Here is a 23,895-nt window from a genome sequence, read left to right on the forward strand (position 1 = left end):
CCCCAATTTCACCCCTGATTCGCCTCCTTTTGACTTTTGTTGCAAATTGTTAATGACCTGGTCATTCTCCCAGGCTTGGACTAAGATAGACCTTGGGTTTGGGGTTCTATCTTTCAATCAGCCATATTCTTCTTCTTTAATATATATTGTTTTATGTCAAATTCATTTAAATTTCCATAAATTTTAAGCCACCCAGTGTTGCAATGGATTCAGGAGTAACCTCAAAATTGAATATATATATGTACGTATGTATGAATGAATGCATACTCTGAAAACCATTATGTATACACTAGTCTTTTCCATGTGGCCTTACATCCTTCCGAACTTGGTAAAATGGGGATCCAGGTTGTTGGGGGCAATATGCTGACTTTGTAAACCACTTAGAGAGGGCTGTAAAAGCATTATGAAGTGGTATATAAGTCTAAGTATTATTGCTATTGCTATTATAGTAGAAAATGTCCTAGAGAAAGATAATGTTGTATATTTTGCCTCTAAACAAAACAAATCTATGTCAGTTTCATGATTTGCTGCAATATAGTTGTAGGATTTGCCATTGATTGCTTCCTGGGGCTGAGAAAGAATGACCGGCCCAACTGGTTTACATGCCTAAGGCAGGACTAGAACTCTCTTGTCTCTTGTTTTCTAGCTTGGTGCCTTAATCACTATAATAAATTGGCTGACTTTTGTGTATCAGTTTGCCTACCTTCTATTGCAGACTGTTCTGTTTTGTTTGGGGAAATCTGAACTTTGTAAGTTGGGTCTATTGTTGTTTACATTTCTGCAGAAGATGGTTCAACATCATTATTATTTTTTTCTCTCCATCACTCAGAACAGATAAATATATTTAGGTGTTTGTGTTATTCTTCATCATGGAAAAATATTCTCTAATACCTTATATAGTGGGCCTAAGTGTTAAAAAAAATTAAACTTCACAGTTTGATGATTTCATTTCAGTTAAATAATTGAAGCATATCCAATTCTTCTCTCCTTCAGTTTTTTTTAAAAATGCTCCCCTTCACAGTCACTAACCTATGGAATTAGATTTGGCCAGGAGGTGGAAAGAATGCTGGTTTATTTTCTCTTACCGTTTTTTTCATTCTTCAGAAAACAAAACAAGCTTCTGATTTTGATGGAGGCCAAAGGATTAGATCTGCTTTGCCATTTGTTTGCTCTGTACTCAGGGAAATGTTAAATACTTGAAATTGTACAATGCTCTCTGCCTTTCATAAACAGCAAATGAACTCTGCATTCAAGGTTCTTGTGCCAGGCTGGCTGTTACAGAGAAGATTCTTGCTGTTTTTTGGGGTGAGGAAGCCCTTCTAATTAGCTGATTTCAATTCATTTGGTATTAAATAATTCCCAGAATTCCAGTGTGGCTGTGTATTAGATTCACTAAAGGGAGAGTTACTTCTCCAAAAGAATTGAAGAGCTCCCTTCAGGAGATTATGCTATTGGACCAAATCCATTAATGTTTACCTTCCATGTAAATTCAGGCAGCAGTCATTCCAGTAAATACTATGAACACAGATGGTAGTCCAGGGACCATTAGCTACCATATGGGGGATCAGTGATAAATCAGTGCAAATGATTCAGAAAGTTAGTCCTACTGACTGGACTCTGTTGACATGGCTGTACTGACTCAGAAGAGAGCCCATAAGAGATTGACCTATCATTTGTGCGAATGCAAGCGGGCAAATCCTACCTCTCCAGCTCACCCCTCTATATTGGGCAGAGTAGGGTTGTTGAAGGTACCGTCAGCCATGAATCTTCATTTGGTGATGTGCCTTCTCTACTGCAATACTCACTTTATGGAACATTCTTCCCTCCAAAATTAGACTAGATTCATCCTTTTTGCTATTCCGAAAAACCCTCAAGTCTTGGCTGTATGTTTAGGCCTGGGTCACCCAAACAGTTGGAGAATGGCCTAGAAGATATCATTGTTGAAGTGGTCATTTTTATCTACCACTCCTATGGTTTGTATTCTCATGTTTAATTTAGTGCAAGAGCTGGCATTAACTCTTAAGAAAATTTCAGAATGTAAGAACAGCTTTGTTTGATCAGACCATGGTTTGTCACCCTTAGTCCAGCACCTTGTTTCTCACAGAGGTCTCTGGGGTGCTCACAAATAAAGGAGAGTTCCATGCCTAGCTCCCATTATTGTTTCCTAGCTACAGAGGGGGGACTTGTGACCCATCCTGCTTATTGGTCATGTTGTAGGTAATGGAAGTTGGAGTCAAATAAACTGGTTTCCTCTTATTCCCTTAACTTAGTTAGTCTTTTCTTCTAAATATAATAGATTTCCTCTCACATATCTAAGTGTAATAATAAATAATGGTTTATTTTTCCTTCCCAAAAGCTGCTGCACTGGGGTTAAATCTAATTGTTCTATTGCTCTTTCTCTTCCATATCCTGACAGTTCAGTTAGATTTAAAGGATTGGTTTCCTAAGAACATTAAAATGTATTGCAATTTATTCAAAGTAATATATAAATCACAAAATTTAAGAGATTGGGGCAATGGTATTTTTTTAACTGATTTATTTGCTTAACATTTAACAAAAGGAAAACATCTATAAGGAATGGTTCTAAATTTAGACCTGAACTATAGAAGTAGTTCTTATCAGTTATTTTATAACTTAATGTCAGTTTGCAATCTGTTAACCATTAAGGTTTGTTCTGGGTCAGAACAGAAGTGCTTTTAAATTCAGTAAGTCATAGTAGAAAGAGACAAGTTGCGAGAGAATATATTGCTAAGTTATAATTATCTTCTTTCTTTTTTTTTTGCAGCCGTAACAAATTACTCTTAGCACCTGCTGACAATAAATAAATAAAAATCTCATTGCAATTCTATCATTTAAAATTAGAGTTTGCTTCCATTTGGTTCAGATCGGTCCAACAAAAGGATTTTCTAACAAAATATTACAATGTTGAATACTGTATGCCTGTTCAGCAATTCAGTCAAGAGAGCATGCCCTCTTTCAAGGCATTCTGTTCTGCCCCATCTTATGATCCCACTGACTCCTCTATAAGTTGGGATTTCAGAATTACTAAGCACATTGTATTATCCTTACAATGTTCTGATGTTTTGTAGAAACAAAAAAAGTTAAAAATCATAAGAAGTCTATTAGAACCTTCTCAAACTTACATATTTCATTAAAAGTCAGACACTTTCACAGTAAGCTACAGCTTACTTCAGGGGTGTCAAACTCCAAGCCCGGGGCCCGGATCTGGCCCATGGGGTGCTTAGATTTGGTCTGTGGGGCTGCCCTGGAAATAGCGAAGTACTGGCCTGTGGTGCCTCTGCCAGCGAAAACAGCACAAAGGGCCGTGTGTGGTCCTCCTGAGCTCCGTTTTCACTGGCAGAGGATTGCAGGAGGCCGTCGCAGCTGAAAATGGAGCTCAGGAGGACCACACATGGCCCTTTGAGCCGTTTTCACTGGCAGAGCACTCAGGCCACTACAGGCATCCCTAACACAAGTGATGTCATACTGGCCACACACACCCTGTCCACACACCCCATCCCCCGAGGTCAAACAGAACCCTGATGCGGCCCTCAATAAAATTGAGTTTGACACCCCTGGTTTACTTCATCAGATGCATGGAATAGATAAATTGGCATAGCAGTAGATGCATGGGGGGGAAAGGGGGAGGCAGGATGGCTGTGAACATGCAGGTGACATGTGAAACAGATTATAAGTATTTTATCAATTAACTATTATTATTTTTTATTTATTTATTTACATTTATATCCCGCCCTTCTCCGAAGACTCAGGGCGGCTTACAGTGTGTAAGGCAATAGTCTCATTCTATTTGTATATTTACAAAGTCAACTTATTGCCCCCCCCAACAATCTGGGTCCTCATTTTACCTACCTTATAAAGGATGGAAGGCTGAGTCAACCTTGGACCTGGTGGGACTAGAACCTGCAGTAATTGCAGGCAGCTGTGTTTTAATAACAGGCTTCTTACAGCCTGAGCCACACCGCGGCCCTATATAATGTATCCATTATGTTTGTTGAGATCTTTCAGGATAGACAAAAATTTTGAATGTATGGTTTAGCAGTCTCTCACTCAATTGTTCAATAAACTCCCCCCCCCCCAATTTGGCAACCTTGATATTTGTAATAGAATGTCCTGGGAGGTTGAAATGCTCTTATATGTTGCTGGCTGTTTATGGGGTCATCTCTCCCTAACGTTATCTGACTTTAACAATAGACTTGAGAGGGTGGCATTTTCCAGGTCCCTTCCTTCAAATGTAGACACCTTGTAGGAGAAGAACAGATGTAGTTGAGGGGTGGAATTAAGCATGTTATCAGCCTAGAATTATTACGTTGCCACAAATGGTCCAACCCCTCTTGAATTCCTTGAATCTTTATATATTATATATTATAAATAAATTTATATTTATAAATAAAAATAAATAAATAGATAAATAGTCCTTGTTTTGAGTCATGATTTCAAACTTGTGTCCATTAATTATTGTACACAAAGTCTGACCTGTTTGTTCTATGTAAGATCCAGAAGGACATTATTGGTAGATGTTCACATGCATTATATTAACAGAAATCCACGTGAAGTTACCTCTGATCTTATATATGCAATTATTGGGGGTCTGTGATGGTGTTGTTTCTGTAAATGCAGAGGTGAATTAGTCATCTCAGTTAATTGTAGGATCTAGTCATGTTGTTTCTTGAAATCTGAATCTCAGTTCTGGAATTCTGGAATCTCATGTACTCTGGATCATACACATTGGTTATTTATGGGTCAGCTCATATCAACCTTCCCAAATGTAAACTATGGCTACAAAATCCATTTCAGCAATTCTGGCTAAGGAATTCTGAAAGTGCATCTGGAAAATGTCTGGTTGTTGAAGGATGGTATATAGGATGAATTTTATCTGACATACAGTATATATCATTTTCTTTATTTACTTAACTCACACTATTTTTCTCTATTTTGTTTTTGTGCCACTCATGGTTACAGCCCTGAGATTTTGTTATATATATATTAAAGGCATTAATTGTACAACTGAGCAAACATAAATGCAACATAGGCATGAAGATAAATATTGTATGCTATATAATGAGTGTGTGTTATCACTTTTTTGGGTGGAAATAATTTGATGTTGTGTTTCTTTCCTTTTCAACATTTCTTATGTATCCAATGTGAAGCCTTCAGCTGGAAGGCAGTGAAATCCTCCTAGGTCCAGAAGTGACTTGTGGTCCTATAGAAGTGATGGTCTCCACTCCATTTGCTTTGACAATCCCGCATTGTGCAGATGTGAACTCTGAGCATTGGAATATTCATTTGAAAAAAAGAAATCATCCAGGCAAATGGGAGGTAAGCAAAATTACTTTCAGAAATAGATAAAAATGTAAGGATGAAACTGATAAAAATTAGAGGAGTTGGAAACCATTGCTCAGATGTTAGTAAATAGAAGCAAATAAGTTCCACCTGTGTATTTGGAGCCTAGAGTCACTTCAACATTGAGATAGACAGCATATAAATATAACTGGATAGATAGAAAGATAAATGTTAGGGAGAGGCAAGAAAAAAAGGAAGGAAGGAAGGAAGGAAGGAAGGAAGGAAGAAAGAAAGAAAGAAAGAAAGAAAGAAAGAAAGAAAGAAAGAAAGAAAGAAAGAAAGAAGGAAAAAAAATAGTTTGGGGGTTTCCATTTCCAAATACAATATAACCCTAGAATCATTTGCTCTGATGACTAAACAGTCTTCAAAATAAATACTTATTTTTATGTCTTGTGGATTTATTTATCAGTATTTTCATTAACACATTTATTTATTTTTATTTATTTATTTTGTCAAACATAACAATATATATAAGTATAAGCATGAAATAACCACACAAATTGAATACAACCAAAGGGAACATTAGGACAGGAACGGTAGGCACGCTGGTGCTCTTATGCACACCCCTTACAGACTTCTTAGGAATGGGGTGAGGACAACAGTAGACAGTCTTTGGTTAAAGTTTTGGGGATTTTGGGATGAGACCACGGAGTCAGGTAGTGCATTCCAGGCATTAACAACTCTGTTACTGAAGTCATATTTTCTACAATCAAGATTGGAGTGGTTCACTTTAAATTTAAATCTATTGTGCACTCGTGTATTGTTGTGGTTGAAGCTGAAGTAGTCTTTGACAGGAAGGACATTGTAGCAGATGATATCATATCACATATCAACACTTGGTGAGCAGAGGATTCACCCAGCCCCTAACTTTCTATTTGAGGATTCTAAATTACAATTACCCTTGATAAACAACATATTGACCTGATGTGTTGCAGAAAAGTATAGAGATAGGAAAAGAGCAGGCAGAGCTGTGGTACACAGAGTTAAGTGAGTCCAGAATCAGCCTAGAGCCATTATATTGTCACAAACGGTCCAAGTCTGACCCCTTGAATTCCATTGATCCTTACCTGGTGCCAATTTAGTATTGATCTTTAGTTGACTAAATTCTTATGTACAGACTTCAGCAGTAAATTTTATGAACTAGAACTTGTGTGTGATCCTGATCCTTCATGCCTGATATTAAATACTAAAATTAGCTTAATGTAATTTAAAACTAAATAGAGATCACATTCTCCCAACTTGGAGAAAAGAGACTGCACTCAACCAAGTGCAGTTCTTCACCTGCAAATACTTTTTGGGGAGCCCTGGCCAAAAAAATAGTCTATCTGTAGTGTATATTGTAAGTCTGTTCCAAGTTCATAAAAAAAAAAAACCACTGCAAAGTAAATAATAGAATTTGTATCGAAACTTTTTAAATGTAAATTCATTTTCTGCCAAGTCTCTTTTGCTTTTCTTCTTTCCGGGTTTAATGTTCTGACACATCCAGGAAGTGATGTCTGTAGAGGAAGAAACCACTTCTTGTTACTGCCTCTTGGACCCATATGCTTGTCATATTCTTTTGGACTCCTTTGGAACTTATGCTCTCATTGGGGAGCCATTGTCTGATTGTTCTGTTAAAGAACTGAAAGTAGCTGTCTTTGGCTGTATGTCCTGCAACTCTTTGGATTACAGTCTAAGAGTGTATTGTGTTGACAACACTCCCTGTGCATTTCAGGTAAGATGGCCAAACCATTCTTGGTCTTTCCTGATGTTTAATGCAAGGGTGGGCAATTAATTTTCCCAAAAGGTCATATAAGAAACTGGGATTGTTGTGGAGGGCCGAACCAATATAAACTGATTTGATGTCGTCATACTCCATCACCTCAACTCCTCAGGCTGCTCTAGGTGAGGGACGAGTGCTGCGCAGGCACAGAAAAGCATTTTCTCTCCTCATCCTCTCTGCCACCTGACTGAAGGAGCACATGGTGACTGCACAGAGCCAGATCTGAATCAGCTTCTTCTCTTGCCCCTTGCAGCATGTTTATTTACATTTGATTTCTAATTTCCAATTGACCTCACATGTACTGGACAGGAACAACCAAAGGGACAGATATAGTCTGGGGGGCTGTAAAAAGCACAGGTCTGGTTTAATGGATTTTTTGGAGGAATATTCCATCCAGAATCCACTGGAGTTGGTTGGCTATAACAAATTTAAATAATAAACAAATAAAAATAAAAATTTGCTTACACTTCTGTTTTGTGCCCAGAGATACAGGGAAAGGGAGAGGAATTGTGCAGACATTCTAGAGTGCAGAGAAGGTTTAAATAGCCTGTTAAGACAAACCCAGTTGTAAGGACCAACTACAAGCAATAATTAAATGTAACTTTGCCCTCTTAAACAAAAATAAAATATAGGTGCCAGCCAGATAATAAAGATTAGGGATGCAGAAAACTATACATAGCCGGCTCTTTTATTCTTAAATCTGCCTGAAACCTCAGGTGGCTTATTCAGAACAAAAGAAGTTTGATGCAATATGTTAAGTGTGTCCTTTACACCTGGTCATAAGCCATAAAAGATGCCCTGCCAGATCTTTTCCCTTTTTTTTCATTAAAAAGCAGAAGGATTACAGAAAGTTCCACGTAACTAAACACGATGTGCAGCTCGGTCCTAACAGGCATTTCTCCCAGCACGAAACATCTTTCTTTTTCCCTGGGTAAATGGTGAGATTCAGAGCCAGATGTAGTTCTAGCCAAGCAAATGCGATGCAGTCCAGTGCACGGATTTTATATTTTAATTCTGGTGTTTTTTCCAAGCTCTTCCTTACAGCTCTTCTGTGTTTGATCAGGAGTAATGAGCTCTGAGTATTCGACAAGGCATGTGGATGCCAAGCGCTTGGAATGATTCATGCATAAAATAAAGAAACTGTTAAACAATAGGAGCCATAGAATTTCCAAGCTTAAAAAGAAAAAAGAACCAAGCAGACATTCTCCAATTCCCAATTGGCCAAGTCCTTAGAAACATCTACAAGCTGCAGAAGGCAAACATTTCATAGTCTACCTCCAATAGCTTTCTTATCCAGGGAAGACAATGCACTGAAAAATCAAACATCAAAAGCTCTCATGAAGTTAAGAAATTATATTCATAAAATAGTGTATGCAATCTTGTTTAACAATTGATTTATTGAAAGCAGAGGCTGATCTGGATAAAATAATCTCCTTGGTCAGATAGACTGGGCAGTCATGCTCTCTTTTGTTCTGTGCAGAGAGAATGGGACAACTTGCTTACTTGCCAAGGCCAATTCACTATGGCCAAATCGCTACAGCTAACTCACTGCAGGATAACTTGCCATGGAACAACTCGCTGCAGGACAATTCAACAATTCCATTTCAAATTATTTTAATTTTAGTCATTCACATTTTATTTTGTCCTTTGGCATCCTTTCTTTAATTATCCTATTTGACTATTTCTTCGATATTAGTGTATTCTTGTCCTCCAGCAAGTTGCCCTGCACTGAGCTGGCCATGACAAGCTGTCCCACAGTGAGTTGGCCAAGGTGAATTGGCTGCAGCAAGTTAGCTGTGGCAAGATGGCTGTGGAGAGTTGAACTGAGGTTCCCTTCTTTAAGGCCACAAAGCCCCTTTTCTTGCATCCTCTGAAACTGAAGTTCTGAAACTTTTGTAATTTAGCTTTCTGCTATTTTGAGATGGGAACCACACAAAAACTGTACAGGACAACTGAAAAAGATATAATTTGGAAAAAAAGCAATAGCATCTCAGAAACATCTCTCTCTCTCTTGCAGGACATGGATAGTTGGATTGATCCATGGGAGCTTTTCTTTTAGAATAATGCCTTAGCAAGATTCTAGTTCTCATCCCATCACCTTCAGCATGGAGGGAAATTTTTCAACATTTAGCCTACAATGTATTTGTTTTCTATTCTCCATTGTTGCAGGATGTGATTTCAGGTGAAAGACACCAGGGAGGACAATTGTTGGAAGAACCAAAATTGCTGCATTTCAAAGGGAATACCTTCAGCCTTCAGATCTCTGTTCTTGATATTCCTCCTTTTCTCTGGAGAATTAAACCATTCACAGCATGTCAGGTATTTGCATAGGAAGACTAATATATGTGTGATGAGTATATTTTCCATTTTTAATAACCAAGCAATTTCAAACCTTCAGTGCATATGTCTTTGTGAGGTTGATTGCTTCTTTTAACACAATGCACAGACTTTTGGATTAAATGTATAGTTTAATATGTTGGTTCTCTATGGACAAGCCACATTTCCAGGATGATGTTATTATTTTTTGGAAAAATCTAACACTAAACAATGAAATAGATACTGTACTTTTACCTCACCCATTTCCAAAATATCCAACAAACATTATAAATTTATGAAAGATTTGGAGAACATAGTTTCAGATTATATTGACTAACATAATGGGCAGTCTATAATAAGAATAAATAATAATATTTTATTTGTTTGGAATAAATAAAATATTTATGATTAATTTCTAGTTCAGTAGAAGTAGAGATTTGAGCATTCAATTGATAAAAAAAGATTTTGTCAAATATTATCAGATAAACCAACAGACGATGTCATCTTGGCTGATCTTGAGAAGCTAAGCTGGATCAGTTATAGTTAATAATTGGTTAGCGGAGCTGGGAGCTGTAAAATAGTTTTTTTTTCTTTTTGTGACCCAGTAATCCCTTGCTTCAGGTTGGGGTTGGTGTAACTGGATGGAGCTGAGCGTTTACTGGCCAGATGCCCTTCCTGCCGCCAATGAGAAGTTCACAGCAGATGTTTTTTTTTTGGCCTGATAGAGAAACATCTGCCGCTGCCTAGGACTCAATTCTCAACTTTCTGAGTGAGAGGCAAGCATCTTCACCTCTAGGCCACTGTACCACTTGGCTGTAAAATAGATTAAGAAATTGAAAAAAAAAATCATTGGAGTTTCAATAAATAACCTCCTGACTTGTTCTAATAATGGCATTCTGCATTCAAGTCCAGTTTGGCTTGAGGTAGCTTTTAATTTTCTATCATTAAAAGAACAAAAATAAAACATAATAATAATTAATCTGTAAGAAATTTGACACTAAGGTATTAATTATTTTAAAAAAATTGAAATGCTACTGTGCAATAATAAAATTCACTTTGCAAACCATAGATTGTAACTTTTAACAAGTAATTAACAACCTGGTTTTGAGGTTTATCTTAGGACAGCACAAAGCACCCCAGATTAAAACAGAAATGAAACTCATTTATAGAAAATAATCTGGAAGATTTTATCTAACTGAGCATTATCTATGACTTCTATTATATTTTTTCCTTCTACAGCATAATACTCAGCTTTAGTAACTCAGCTTCCCTTTCTCTTCTTTTTCTCCCATCTGAAAAAAAAAACCATAGTTTTTAAAGAGAAAACTAATTACACTTCCACTTTATGATGTTATTTCTATTTTGTTGTTTTAATCACAATTTATAGTGTTGCTTCTATTGTTTCTTTATCACAATTAGTAGCTTGCTCTTATTTACTGAAAGATTCTAAATGCCAGGCTTAAGAGCTATTGTGTGTGTTTGCTAGAGAGGGTGTGTTTTAATGAACCAGTGGTTCGGAAGGAAACTCATAAGTTATATATTGTTGTTTGCTTCCTTTTGCTGTATATGCTACAATTGTTTTGTTGATGTTTTTGTTTTATTTACAATTCCAGAGACTTCCTCTATCATGCCAGAGGAAGAACTGACTGGGTTGATTTTAGCTCAGCATTGGGCAGTTTGACAACTCAAAGTAGCTCAATCTTTCTGCATTGTTTTTTCCTTGCAACTTCATGATACAAGTCATTTCTTCCCCACTTTGGTTACTTCCACATTCTGGACAGAGAAGATCTTTGGTTTGAAAGAGGGGTAAAAGAGGCTATCTATATTAGAATTGAACAGCCCTCCTACAACACAGGGGGAGGAATACGACACCACCTATCTCCTGTTTATAATGCGGTCCTTTAAGCAGTTCAAAGAAAATTCCACACACATTTGCATTCTGATTCAGATGACCCTGAGGGCACAGATAAACCCCCAAGTGGCCTCAACAGCTCTCAAAGTGCTAACAACCAGATGACTGCAAAAAAATATGATCCTTCCACCCCCCTCTTCATCCTGTCATCCTTCCATCCTCCCCACCTCCAGTCAGAACTGATGAAGCTTCTTGGATGAGAAACAAAAAATCTTCTTCCTCAAGAAAAAACATAGTCCAATTGCCTTTTGAAAAAGCACCTTTGACACAACCATGAACTGAATGACTGAGAATCCCCATAGACATTCAGGTACTGAAGTTGGGTAGGAGCCAATGTGGTGTAGTAGATAAGCGGTTGGACTAGGAGTTGAAAGTCTGGGCTTCTTTTCTCCCTTAAATACAGAAGGCATCTGTATGATTTTAGGCCACTCTCCCAGCATAAACTGGAAAGCTGAAAGCCATCTATCTACCAACCCACACTAATTCAGATTGGTAGATTACAAGTCCATAATGTTCAGTGAAGAGCTTTTTATTGCAGTGGATTGATTGATGATATTGATTCAAAATGGATAGATTAGCACCTGAAACTATTACAGAACCAAAAACCTGGGATCTTTATTATAGAAGCCTTCTTTTATAATATTTTCATTATTTGTTATTTGGTGCCTATGTAATTTAATGTGCCAATCATGACTTGTCTATCTTCCTGCCTGTACCAAGTTTAAAATGGAAACCTGGCATGCTGTGAAGAAATGTCTAATTCCTGCATTGATTCAAAGAATGTGTGCACATGGCTTACCGAGATCAATTTTTTTTCAGGGCAGAGGGGAATATAATAAGCAGCTTCATCCCAGTGCTTCATTGGAAAAGATATCTATCTTTCTTGGGAAAAAGCAACAAAATAAGTTGAGGAGTGTCCAACCTTGGCAACTTTAAGACCTGTGGACTTCAACTCCCAGAATTCTCCAGCCAGCTTTGGCAAATCTTGTCAAGGTTGGACATCCTTAGTGTAGAGTATCTGGGAAAAGACAAGATAAAGAGGACAGATTGAGAAGTGTTTCCCCAGCCTGCTTTCTCATCATTCATGCTTGTCAAATGGATATTCCGTTATATCTACAATTAGGGATTTTTCAAGATCTATAATAGCAGCTGCTTGGTAAAGTGTGCAGAGCAATTAAACTACCAACTGTATTATAGTTTAAAGATTCAAAACCCACAGTTCACTTAAAATATGGTTGCTTCCTAATACCTTACCTCACCTAGCAATCCTTATCCACAGTTGACCTGGTATTCCTTCAAAGCAAATATTTATTGCAAAGCCTCTTTTTTTAGCACTTATCATTTTGTTGCCTAGTCAGCCAGATGTTTAGAGGTACTTGGCATTTTTATCCACCTATCAGTCCTTCCTAATGATCTGGGATAGGCAGATGCTGATAATTGATGGTTTTAGAGGTACTGTTGCAGGATATAAGTGGTTCCAAGTTAAGTTGTATTTGCAATTGATTGGTGATGAAATTGTCAATGCCAATGGAGTTCAAGTGGTGTTCCAATTGTTTTGGAATTGCACTAAAGATGCCTATTGTTATTGGTATTACTTTTGCTTTCTTTTGCCAAGGTTGTTTTATTTCTTTTTGCATGTCTTTACATTTTGTTATCTTCTCCAGTTCTTTCTCTTCTATTCTACATTAATCTTTTGCTTGGTCAATTTGCAAGCCATTTCCATCCTGCCCCTTCTTTTCTAGGAAGTTCCTTTTTCTCGTGTATGGTGCAACAACAAGCAACCACTTCACTGTGCCTTTTCCCTGGAGCGCTACACTCCTGCCACCACACAACTCTCATGCAAAATCTGTGTCAGACAAGTCAAAGGCCATGAACAGATCCTACAGATCCAGACATCAGTTCTAGAGGCAAGTCCTTCCTTCCCTGGTCATAACTATCCTCATTTGTTACTACAAGATGCAGGCATCTCTGAAATATACTTGAACAATTTATCATTAATATGAATGAAGGACTGTGTGATTCTTGGAAAGTTGTTAGCAAGGAAGAACTAAATTGAGTGATAAACTAATTAATCAGACAGATGTGAGAACAGGCATAGGTAAAAGAAGAATATAAATTGCTAATCAGAAAATACACAATTCTATTCCCCACTGCACCTAAAGAGAAGTTAACCAATATTTGGCTGTTTGTGGAATGAAATGTTCAGATAAGCAAGAGGAAGAGATATTTTATAAATATGCTGAATTACATTTTTATCATAATCAGATTAATTTGCTTTCTGGGGTGGAACAGTAATTTACCAGACAGGTAAAAGAAAGCTATATTGCAAAATGTGATGTACTGTCCATTGATAAAAGAATGTTGACATTACAAATGTTTTTTTTTTAATCAAGGATCATCATGTCTAGGCTGTAAATATCCAGAAGGCCACTAGATAGTAGCCAAGTATTAAAATTTACTATATTTGTTTTCTGACATCTAGTGGTTCTCTGAATTTTTGCAGCCCAGAGATGGCAGCCCTGTTTTAATTCTTATTTTCAAAACACAAATACAAGACAAAGTTAATTCAGAAATATATAGGGGGAAATAAGCTCAGTCTTTCCTGAGTGCACTACCATGTATCACCATGAGTGCATTTTATTGGTTTGTTTGTTTGATAAAGCAGGTAGCAGAAGCTTATCTTCAAGGAGCAGAGTACCAAATCTGTTGCATATTTAATTTAAAACAATCTGGAAATATAATGTACTTGCAGCTTTCCTATTGCTTTGCATTGCTGTTTTTTGAGATGCGCCATAAATGTTATATGAAAAGACTTGTAGAAACATCCTCATGAAATATTTACTAGCACTAGCACCAAGACACTGCAGATAAAGAGCAATATCCTGATATGAAAAAAGTGATATGAAGGCAAAATATAGAAGTTGGGAGGCAGGTAGTTTGTTACCCCTATAACTTATGGTCTCAGGTATTGCATGGGAAAATGAAAAAAAAAATACCTGGGAAACAGTCAAGTAATGAACTAGAGACACAGAAACCTGCTTTAAATCACATCTTCTTGAAAAAGACCATAAATTTGTACAAGCAGGTCTGTTTTTGCTTAAAGAAAATTCCGTAGCCAATCCTTTCAAGTGAAGATATGGGTAGAAAACAAATAAAATCTAGTAAAAGTCAAGAGTGCTCAACTAAATACAGCAAGGCTTGGTATTTGGTGGGTTTTTTTTCCCTCTCAAAAATATGGTAAGTCAACCAAATGCACTCTTTTTCCCACAGTAAAAATAAGGGTGGACTATTTTCATTGCAAAGACTGGGAAATTTGTACTTGCATCTGTTTGCTTGACACTCAAATTCTTAGCAGCCAGTCATGCAAAGTGCCCACAAGCTGCATGTTTTTTTACATCCAGTAATGAGTGACCAGCAGACCTTCAGAAGTTGCTAAAGTGTCATTTTTAGCTTCTCTCAGAACTGGCTTTGTAGGAATGTCAGGATTGTTCTTGATCTGATTGAGGATTGAGGTGATAATTTGGGTAAGTGGGAGTGGGTTTGGCCAGCAAATCAATGCTGTAATTCAGTTTGAAAGGACAGTTCCTTTGATCACTTGGGAATCAAGTAGAATATTTGCAGAATCCTAAATAGATCAGCTTATATTGATCAACATCTAAAAAGCCCCAGATGTCCAGTTCTGCTTTACACAAACAGCAATTTGTTTACAGAATGGATTCTGGTGAATTAAACAACTTGGTTTGGGAGAGAGAAGAGCCAGATTTAACCCATTATTATTTTTTTCCATGCAGAATGAAAGAGAAACTATTACTTTTTTTGCGCATGATGACAACAACTTTCCTGTTCAGATGGGCCCACAAGCCTTTAAGATACCTTACTCTATCAGGCAAAGAATATGTGCAACTTTTGACACTCCCAGTGCCAAAGGCAAAGACTGGCAGATGTTAGCACAAAAAAATAGTATCAACAGGTAAGCCAAAGAGATTGAAAAAGACCATCAAATAACAGTTAAAGTAGTGAGGAATGTTCTAAATCAGAGGTGGGGAACTATGGTCCCTTTATAATTTGTGGACTTCAATACCAGAATTTCTCAGCCAGCTTGGCTGGTTCAGGTCCCCTCATTTGTGACTGGGTCAAAGACTTCCTGACGGACCATCCACAAACAGTAAGGGTTGGGGGTCCTTGACATCTTCCACCCTGAAGCTTAATACAGGCTCCCCCGAAGGCTGTGTACCCAGCCCCTACCTGTACTCGCCGTATACACACGACTGCATATCCTCGAATCCGTCCAACATCATAATCAAGTTTGCAGATGATACAACGGTGCTGGGGCTTATAACTGGAGGGTAAGAATCAGCATACAGGTAAGAAGTCCAGAAAGTATTTCACATGGTGTTGAAAAAACAATCTACATCTAAATATTAGCAAGACAAAAGGAGATGGTGTTGGATTTCCAGAAGCACAGAGAGGAATCTGCCCCACTGTATGTCAAGGGGGGATGTGTAGAGAGGGTTTTCTCTTTTAAATTCTTGGGAGTATTCATTAGTCAACATCTTACCTGGAAAAGCAACACATCCCTGGTGGTTAGTAAGGTTCAACAGAGACTTTATTTCCTTAGAATCCTGTGGAAAAATCACTGAAACAATGGCTGATGACTTATTTCTATCGGTCCATGATAGAAAGTGTCCTCACATACTGTATAACAGTATGGTACACTGGTTTAATAGCTATGGACAGGAAGGCACTACAGAGATTGATTAATTCAGCACAAGAAACCATTTGTTGACCTCTAACAGCACTGGATGACATTGCCAGATCTTGCTGTTTCATCTGAGTAAGGAAGATACTTAGGGATGATTCATACCCTGGCCAGTGTCTCTGTTCACTTTTACCATCAGGCAGAAGACATCGAAATACAGCCAGCCTGACAAACAGGTTTAAAAACAGCCTTCTACCCATGGGATGTCAGAGTCCTAAACACAATCACAATCACTCCACATACATATGAAAATGTATGACTTTTTTCTTTCCCCAATTACTTGTATAAATTGGGAACTGTATTGTCCTGTATTTTTTGTTATGGATTGCACCAGTAGAGGCTAAACCAATTTCACTGTATACATGGTGTACAATGACAATAAAGGCTATTATTACTATTATTATTATAAAAGGGCCATAGTTCCCCACCCCTTTCTAAAGGAAGGAGGTAAAAAAGAACAATATAGTGGCTATGAGCTTCCAAGGAAAGCCCCCACCCATTTTTTAAACCCATTACATGATTTTGATTCCCATGTTGCCTTTTCTTAACCCCCTTACATACATCCCTGAATTAGTGCCAGTATTCAGGGTTCTCAAATCCCTTCTTTCATATATGAAAGTAGCACAAAAACTAACTTATCAATGGAAAGTTTGAGCTCAATTGTGGTTCTAAGTTGAGAACTACTTAATGGTTGCAGGAAGTGGGTATGTCTAGCTTACTGAAAAGACAAATTAGGGGTGACATGAGAGCAGTGTTATCATAGCAGTCACAAAGAACCTGCTCTCCAAAACATCTGAAGGCAGGACAAGAAGCAATGGATGGAAACTAATCAAGGAGAGAAGCAACCTAGAATTAAGGAGAAATTTCCTGACAGTTATAACAATTAATCAGTGGAATGAAGTTGTGAGTGCTCCAACACTGGAAGTTTTTAAGAAGGGATTGGACAACTGAAATAGGGTTTCTTGCCTGAGCAGGAGGTTGGACTAAAAGACTTCCAAGGTCCTTTCCAACTCTGTTATTCTGTATAATTTTCATTTCAATCTGCAATTCACACCAGAGTATTGAAGATTATCTCAATACTATTGCTATCTCAGAAATCACAAGTGTAGAATTTGTAATCCTTTCATTCTGATGAATTGGATTTCCTATTGGGTTTCTACTAATGCTCCATCTTTCAGGAATTCAAGGCTAGTATTCAGCAGCAGCAGAATCACATGCTTAGAATTCCTGAGATGCAGATATACTAGCTTTATCACTGGCATTTTGTTTTATTTTGCTTTGTTTTCTTTTCTTTTAGCAGACATTACCCCTTTTGTTCCATCAGACCACTTAGGCTCCTTGATGAAATGCTTGGATTCTCTCTTAAACGGCCTCTACTTCAATTGAGTTGAAGTTACTTCCTGTTTTTAGTGCACTTGCCTTAATCTAATGCCTTGTTTATTACTGGAAACAAATGGGTAAAATAACACATTCTGAAAAGAGCTGTGCTAATACTTCAATTAAGTAACCCCATTTAGTTTGCAATTGTGGTGTTGGAGAAGACTCTTGAAAGTCCCTTGGACTGTGAGATCATGTCAGTCAATCCTAAAGGAAATCAATCCTGACTGTTCTTTTAAAGGAAAGATATTGAAGCTGAAGCTCAAATACTTTGGCCACCTAATCAGAAGACAGGACTCATTGGAAAAGTCCCTGATGTTGGGAAAGATTGAAGGCAAAAGGAGAAATGGACAACAGAGGATAAGATAGTTAGATAGTGTCATTGATGCAATGAACATGAATTTGTGTCATGGCTGCATCTCACCTATCCAACCTCGTGAGCTGACAGCCAGACATTAGCCTAGGATGGGAGGGAAGGTTTGGAATGTGAAGAAATTGGGGTGGGGGGGCTGGAAGCCTAGCTTTGCTAGATAACTGAGTGGGATGGTTAACAATTTGGGCAAACTCTGGGAGACAGGGGAGGACAAAAGAACCTGATGTGCTATGGTTCATGAGGTCATAAAGAGTCGGACACAACTTAGTGACTAAATAACAATTTAGTTTGCAGTCCTGTACCCTTGCAACAATATTCCAGCATTTGTAAGGTTGCCAAATTTCCTCTCTGTGATGGCACCAGCAATAGTACTTAGACTTATATACTGCTTTATAATGCTTTACACAACTTTCTATGCAGTTTACAGAGTCAGCATATTGCCCCCAACAATCTGGATTCTCATTTTACTGACCTCAGAAGGATGAAAGACTGAATCAACTTTGAGCAGGTCAGGATTAAATTCCTGGCAATGAGCAGAGTTAGCCTGCAATAGTGTATTCTAACTACCACACTCCCACAGTTCAGGTGGGAACCTAATATCAAATGCTTCCCAATAACATCTAGGACTGGGCTTCTCTTGGGGAGGAAATCCTGACTTTGAGAAGTCCCCAAAGGGATTCAACCAGAAGTGTCATGGCGAGACAGTCAGGGAAGAGCGAGCTCTGCCAAGCTTCGGGAATTCCCGTGCTGACAAACCTCTGTTGAGGTGTCTTTGGACCAGATCTGTCCTGTAGGGATGGTGAAGAAGGAGAGGCACCTCAGATGACCGAGAGGAACCAGCAAGTTCCTCAGAGGTCAGAGGGAAGGCTTTTCAACTTGGCAATGGGGGCGGTGCTGTAGTAGCCATCATTAAGCTGGGGCAACTGGACCAAGATTTTGAGCAGGAGCAGTGATTTGAACTGAATGTTGAAGCCGGGTGAGTGACCACCAACTCACAGGAAATACTTTAATTTGAAATTGGTAAAGAAAATTTTTTGGTGGTGGAATAGCAGCTAAATTGAGAAGGAATGGAAATGCAGTAAAAAAAACCAAGAGAAATGGAAGTATTTACCCTAAGACCCGAAAGGAATTTGGCTTTTTAAATTGAATTGGAGATCCCCCAAGCAGAAGGGGAAAAAAAGGGAAAAAACCCTCAAATAAAGCTGGAGAGGTTTGGAGATTTTTAAACTTGTTTTCGGAATACAAAAGAAAGCTGGGGGACTTAGAATTACAACGTGGTGAAATCTCTCTGACTGCCTTTTTTCCTTGGTGATTTGGATTTAATTCAACTGGACATAGACTCTAAATTGAACTGTTGGAAAAAGTTAAAAAATAAAGCAAAATAAAGTGCAGCTTTAAGAAAAACAAACAAAATGGATACCTTCGCTAATTGTTGATTGGAACTGTGAATTGGAAAGAGACACCCTCAGGCAGACGGGGAAACTACAAGGACTAACATCTGTTGTGGAAAACTTTAAGGGAGGATTTTATGCATGCAATCTGTTTTGACTTTGATAATAGAACAACAAATACAACCCTGAAAAAGCAGAATGGTGCAGGAAATAATCAAAATGATGAAAAAGAGGTATATGACTTTAAAGCGAGAAATAAAAGAAATAATTATAAGACCATATGGACAACTGGAACCAGAAGAATTAGGAGCTGCATGGGAATTTACAGAAAATAAAGAAACCATGAAGCAAGAGAGGGCTTTGGAAGACAAAGGAATAAAAATTGATTGTGAAATATTAAATGATTGTGAAGCATTAAATGAGTATATAGGGAGACAGGAAAAGATTAACAGGGAGAAAAAGGGGGAAAGCACAAAGATTTTAGAAGATTACACGGCGATTGACAGTGGCAAAAGAGAAATCATTAAAAGGGGAATGAGGAGAAAAGTAAAAGGGAAAATATTGCAAACAAAAAGGGTAAACAAAAATAAGGAGGGAAGGAAGAGACAAGGAGAGAAAGAAGAGAAGAGAAAAATACAAAGTTAAAGGATCATTTTGGGATTAATAGAGAAAAGATAAAAACGGGGGAAGAGGGGAGAAGGAGAGTTGATGAAAATACAGGGCAAGCAAAGAAAGTAGAGAATTTTAAGAGAAAAAAAAGAGGAGGAAGAGAAAAAGGAAGAAAATAAAAAAAGGATTGAAATGCATACTGGTTGAAGCATAAATGGAAGTTAAAGCACAAAAAGTGTTGGCAATATATTAAATGATTTAAATATTGAGAATGGAATTTAAAATAAGAAAAAAAGTCTGGAGGTTATTATGGATTTATAAATGATATTTTAGAAATGATATGAAGAAAAACTGAGTTTTTCCTTACTTTTTCCTTTCTTTTTTTGATTATTATTACTAATGTATGAATTGTCATTGAAATGTAAATATATGATTGATGTTGATGTTGGAGAAGTAGAAGATATAAAAAAAATACAATTAATAAATGGGAATATAAGGGTTTTATAAAAATGGGAGTAGAAAAGGGGGGAAGAGAGGGAAAATTTGATAAAAGATTAAAATTGGGTGTGAAGGGTAGATTAGATTTACAAAGAGAAATGTAAGAAGGAAATTAAAAATGAGAGAAAATATATTGATGAAAGCATGTAAGATGTGTTGGAGAAGAACTAAATTTGGTATGAATATGTACCTGACCGATATTCTGTTCAGAAAAGATGCAATGTATGTTGTTGTTTGTGTGTAAAAAATAAAAAAAAATTTACAAAAAAAGGAGAAGTCCCCAAAGGGTTAGCAAGAAGGGTATATGATTCAAAACAGGAACAATTTTGGCCATTACCGGTTTGCTCCTGGGTGTGCGTGCGCTCGCGTGCATATGCAATGCTTCTGCACATGCGCAGAAGCTTCTGTGCATGAGCAGAAACATCCAGACGGGTGAGCAGAGTCTCCCGCTGCTACCGCTACTGGTTTGCCCAATCTGGGGCGAACTGGTAGCAACCAACCACTAAATTCTTCCCATTGTGCTGAAAATTTATAAAGAAAAAAAGCTGTGAAAATGCACAAATGAATATTTGCACCTCTGCTTTTGTAGAAAAAACTTATCCAGATTATTAAATTAATTTATTTTCTGTGTTTGTATAACATGCTAAAGCAAAACCTAACCAAGCAAGCTTTGTTACAACACAATCCCATCAGTAGTTAAATAGCCAAAGTTAAAACTAACCAAGCTTTTCATAGTAGGCAAATGCAGCTCTTAGCTATATGAGAAGTTAATGTGCTAAGTTACACCCTAGTTAACTGTGTTTTGGAAACAGATCTGTCTTACAGGCATTTGATACCTTTAATATTCTGTTTTTGGTAAAGATTACTCTGCTACAACGAAAATGAATTTTAGCCAAATAGCTGGAATGATGTACTGTATAATGAAACAGATTAAGTTGCAATGTTTCATGAAGACTCGAGGATCTCTAAAAGTAATTGAGAAAGATAACAAATGGTAAAGAACATTAGTGCAGAAATGTTGGTGTGCTTTCCATCAGGAAGGCCAGACATCCAGTCTTTTCTTCTACCATTTGATTAGCCCCCAAGGGAAAGTATGGAAGTGTTGCAATTTCTGTTTGTTTCCTGACTGGGACTCTCCCTCGAGATCTCAGAATGGGAAGCAGCATCAGGGTAAGGAGATTGATCAGTAGTAGAACCTTTGGTAAGGTTCTCTCTCTCTCTCTCTCTCTCTCTCTCTCTCTCTCTCTCTCTTTCTCTCTTTCTCCCTCCCTCGCCTCCCCCTCCCCCCGTCTCTCTCACGTACATCACTCTCTCTCTCTATCATCTATCATATTTCTCTATCTCCCTATCACCTGTCATCTATCAACTATCAACTATCTTTCTATCTGTCTATCATCTTGGTGGTGCAAATGAGTAAAATGAGGACCCAGATGTTGGGGGCAGTATGCTGACTCTGTAAACCACTTAGAGAGGGCTGTAAAGCACTGTGAAGCTGTATAGAACTCTTAAGTGTTATTGTTATCTTTCATCTATCTATCCATCTATCATCTCTCATCATTTATCATCTATCTGTCATCTATCTGTCTTTTTCTCTCTCTTTTCTCTCTCATCTCTCTATCTTCTGTTTATCAATTTAGATCCTACCACAATCATCGATCCTTGGTGGTTCACAAAACAAGCAAGATAAACAAGCATTGTTCATAAAATCTAAACAATGTGGTACTTAGAAAACTATGCAAACTCCTAAAAGAAATATGTGAGATCAAGCCCCAAATGTCTCGTGCCTTCAGCACTACACCAAACTGGCAGTCATCAAACTATTTTGGTATCACAGCAATGAATGAAGAATGTTAGGCTAGGTTAGGCTAGGCTAGGCTAGGATTCTTTATTGGCCAAGTGTGATTGGACACACAAGGAATTTGTCTCTGGTGCATAAGGTCACAGTATATCTATAATATATATAGGTCTCAGGTCATAAATCATAGTTACATCATTAATCATAAGTTACAAACAACAGTTGATAAATCATAAGAAACCAGTAGGAGAAGATAGTAGGAAAGATAACTTGCTTTCAAAAATGTGTGTATTAAGAGAAATGAAAAGGCATGTGAATATTCATGTGAACCTTTTCTGGATTTATAGTACAGAATTTGTAATACTTTTTTTGCATTTGTAGAGCCAAGCAGAACTTATAGCTGGCAAGATGAGAAAAGTGGCAGATAGTGTTATCTATCCATATTTGTTTCCTTAGGGTCAATAGGCAAGATCATGCTACGGTAAGGGGGGAAAAAGCAAGGAATGAAAATTAGGAAAGATTATGTGTCTCCTCATTTCTTATCAGAAGACTTTAATCTTTTACATCTCTCACAACACAATCTCCAGTTCTAATCACAACCATGTCCAGAAAAAACATTATCACAGTTTCTCTTTATCTCTGAGAAATATGACTCCTGCTGTATCCTCTGTATCTCTGCTGATATTGATGTACAGCGTTGGAAAATATGCATATCACTTTCTTGTCTTTTTTGATTTGATCATATGCTCTTTTAAAAGTTACATCAAACACGTGCAGTCTTATGTTGAAAGGGCATAGCTTCTGATTGGAACTGCAAGTTTTTTTATTTTATTTATGGAAAATTATTGTCTATTTAAAAGCAGATAGGTTTGTGACTGATTAGACAATCCCTCAAGTTAGATAGATGGATTCTACTCTTTCCTTTTATAACATGGGTGGCCAACTATGGCTCCTTTATGACTTGTGGACTTCAATTCCCAAAATTCCAGAGCCAGTATGACTTGAGATCCAGCAGTTGTAAAGGGGCCATACCTGCCTACCCTTGACTTATACCTGCCTCATATATCTGCCAATTTTCTGCAATCCAGAGTTTTCTGACATAGATAGGAAATGTAAGAGGAATGGAAACTCCATTTTCTGCCTACCAAGCTCTACTTCTCCTGCCAGATGTCCTATTGATTAGAATTTTGTATACAACAATTCATTTAGTGACTGTTCAAAGTTACAACAGCACTGAAAAAAGTAATTTATGATCATTTTCACATTTATGATCATTGCAGCATCCCTGTGGTCAGATGATCCAAATTCAGATACTTGGCAACTGACTCATATTTATGATGGTTGCAGTGTCCCAAGATAATTAATTCATCTTTTGGAACCTTCTGTCATGCAAAATCAATGGAGAAGCCAGATTCGCTTAACAACCATGTTAGTAACTTAACACCTGTGAAAAGAAAGGCCATAAAATGGGGCAAACTTCATTTAACAAAAGTTTCACTTAGTAACAAAAAATTGGGGCTCAAGTTGAGCCCTACCTGTATAGTATTCTCTTTGTTCAGAGAATGTTTCTATCACCAAGGGCATTATGGCTATTGCTATTGTTGCTTATTAAGCTTTTAATCCACCTTTCAAACTTGTGTAATTATATAGAGTCAAGTCGAGGCGAACAGAACAGAACAGAACAGAACAGAACTGAACTGAACAGAACAGAATAGGTGGAAGAGATATTGGAGGTCTTTTAG

General features: G+C 37.5%; 1 protein-coding gene across 1 annotated transcript in view; it reads left to right on the forward strand.

Annotated features, from left to right (window-relative positions):
- The window catches only part of UNC5D (unc-5 netrin receptor D), a 773,049-nt gene that overhangs the window by 735,977 nt on the left and 13,177 nt on the right, over positions 1 to 23,895 (forward strand). Inside the window, exons 10-14 of the mRNA XM_058194328.1 lie at positions 5,169 to 5,337; positions 6,848 to 7,075; positions 9,293 to 9,442; positions 13,094 to 13,258; positions 15,143 to 15,321. Coding sequence (XP_058050311.1) covers positions 5,169 to 5,337; positions 6,848 to 7,075; positions 9,293 to 9,442; positions 13,094 to 13,258; positions 15,143 to 15,321 — 891 coding nt within the window. The remainder of the gene's footprint in view (positions 1 to 5,168; positions 5,338 to 6,847; positions 7,076 to 9,292; positions 9,443 to 13,093; positions 13,259 to 15,142; positions 15,322 to 23,895) is intronic.

This window comes from Ahaetulla prasina, chromosome 9, assembly GCF_028640845.1.
Source record: "Ahaetulla prasina isolate Xishuangbanna chromosome 9, ASM2864084v1, whole genome shotgun sequence".
In the NCBI taxonomy this organism is placed as follows: domain Eukaryota; kingdom Metazoa; phylum Chordata; class Lepidosauria; order Squamata; family Colubridae; genus Ahaetulla; species Ahaetulla prasina.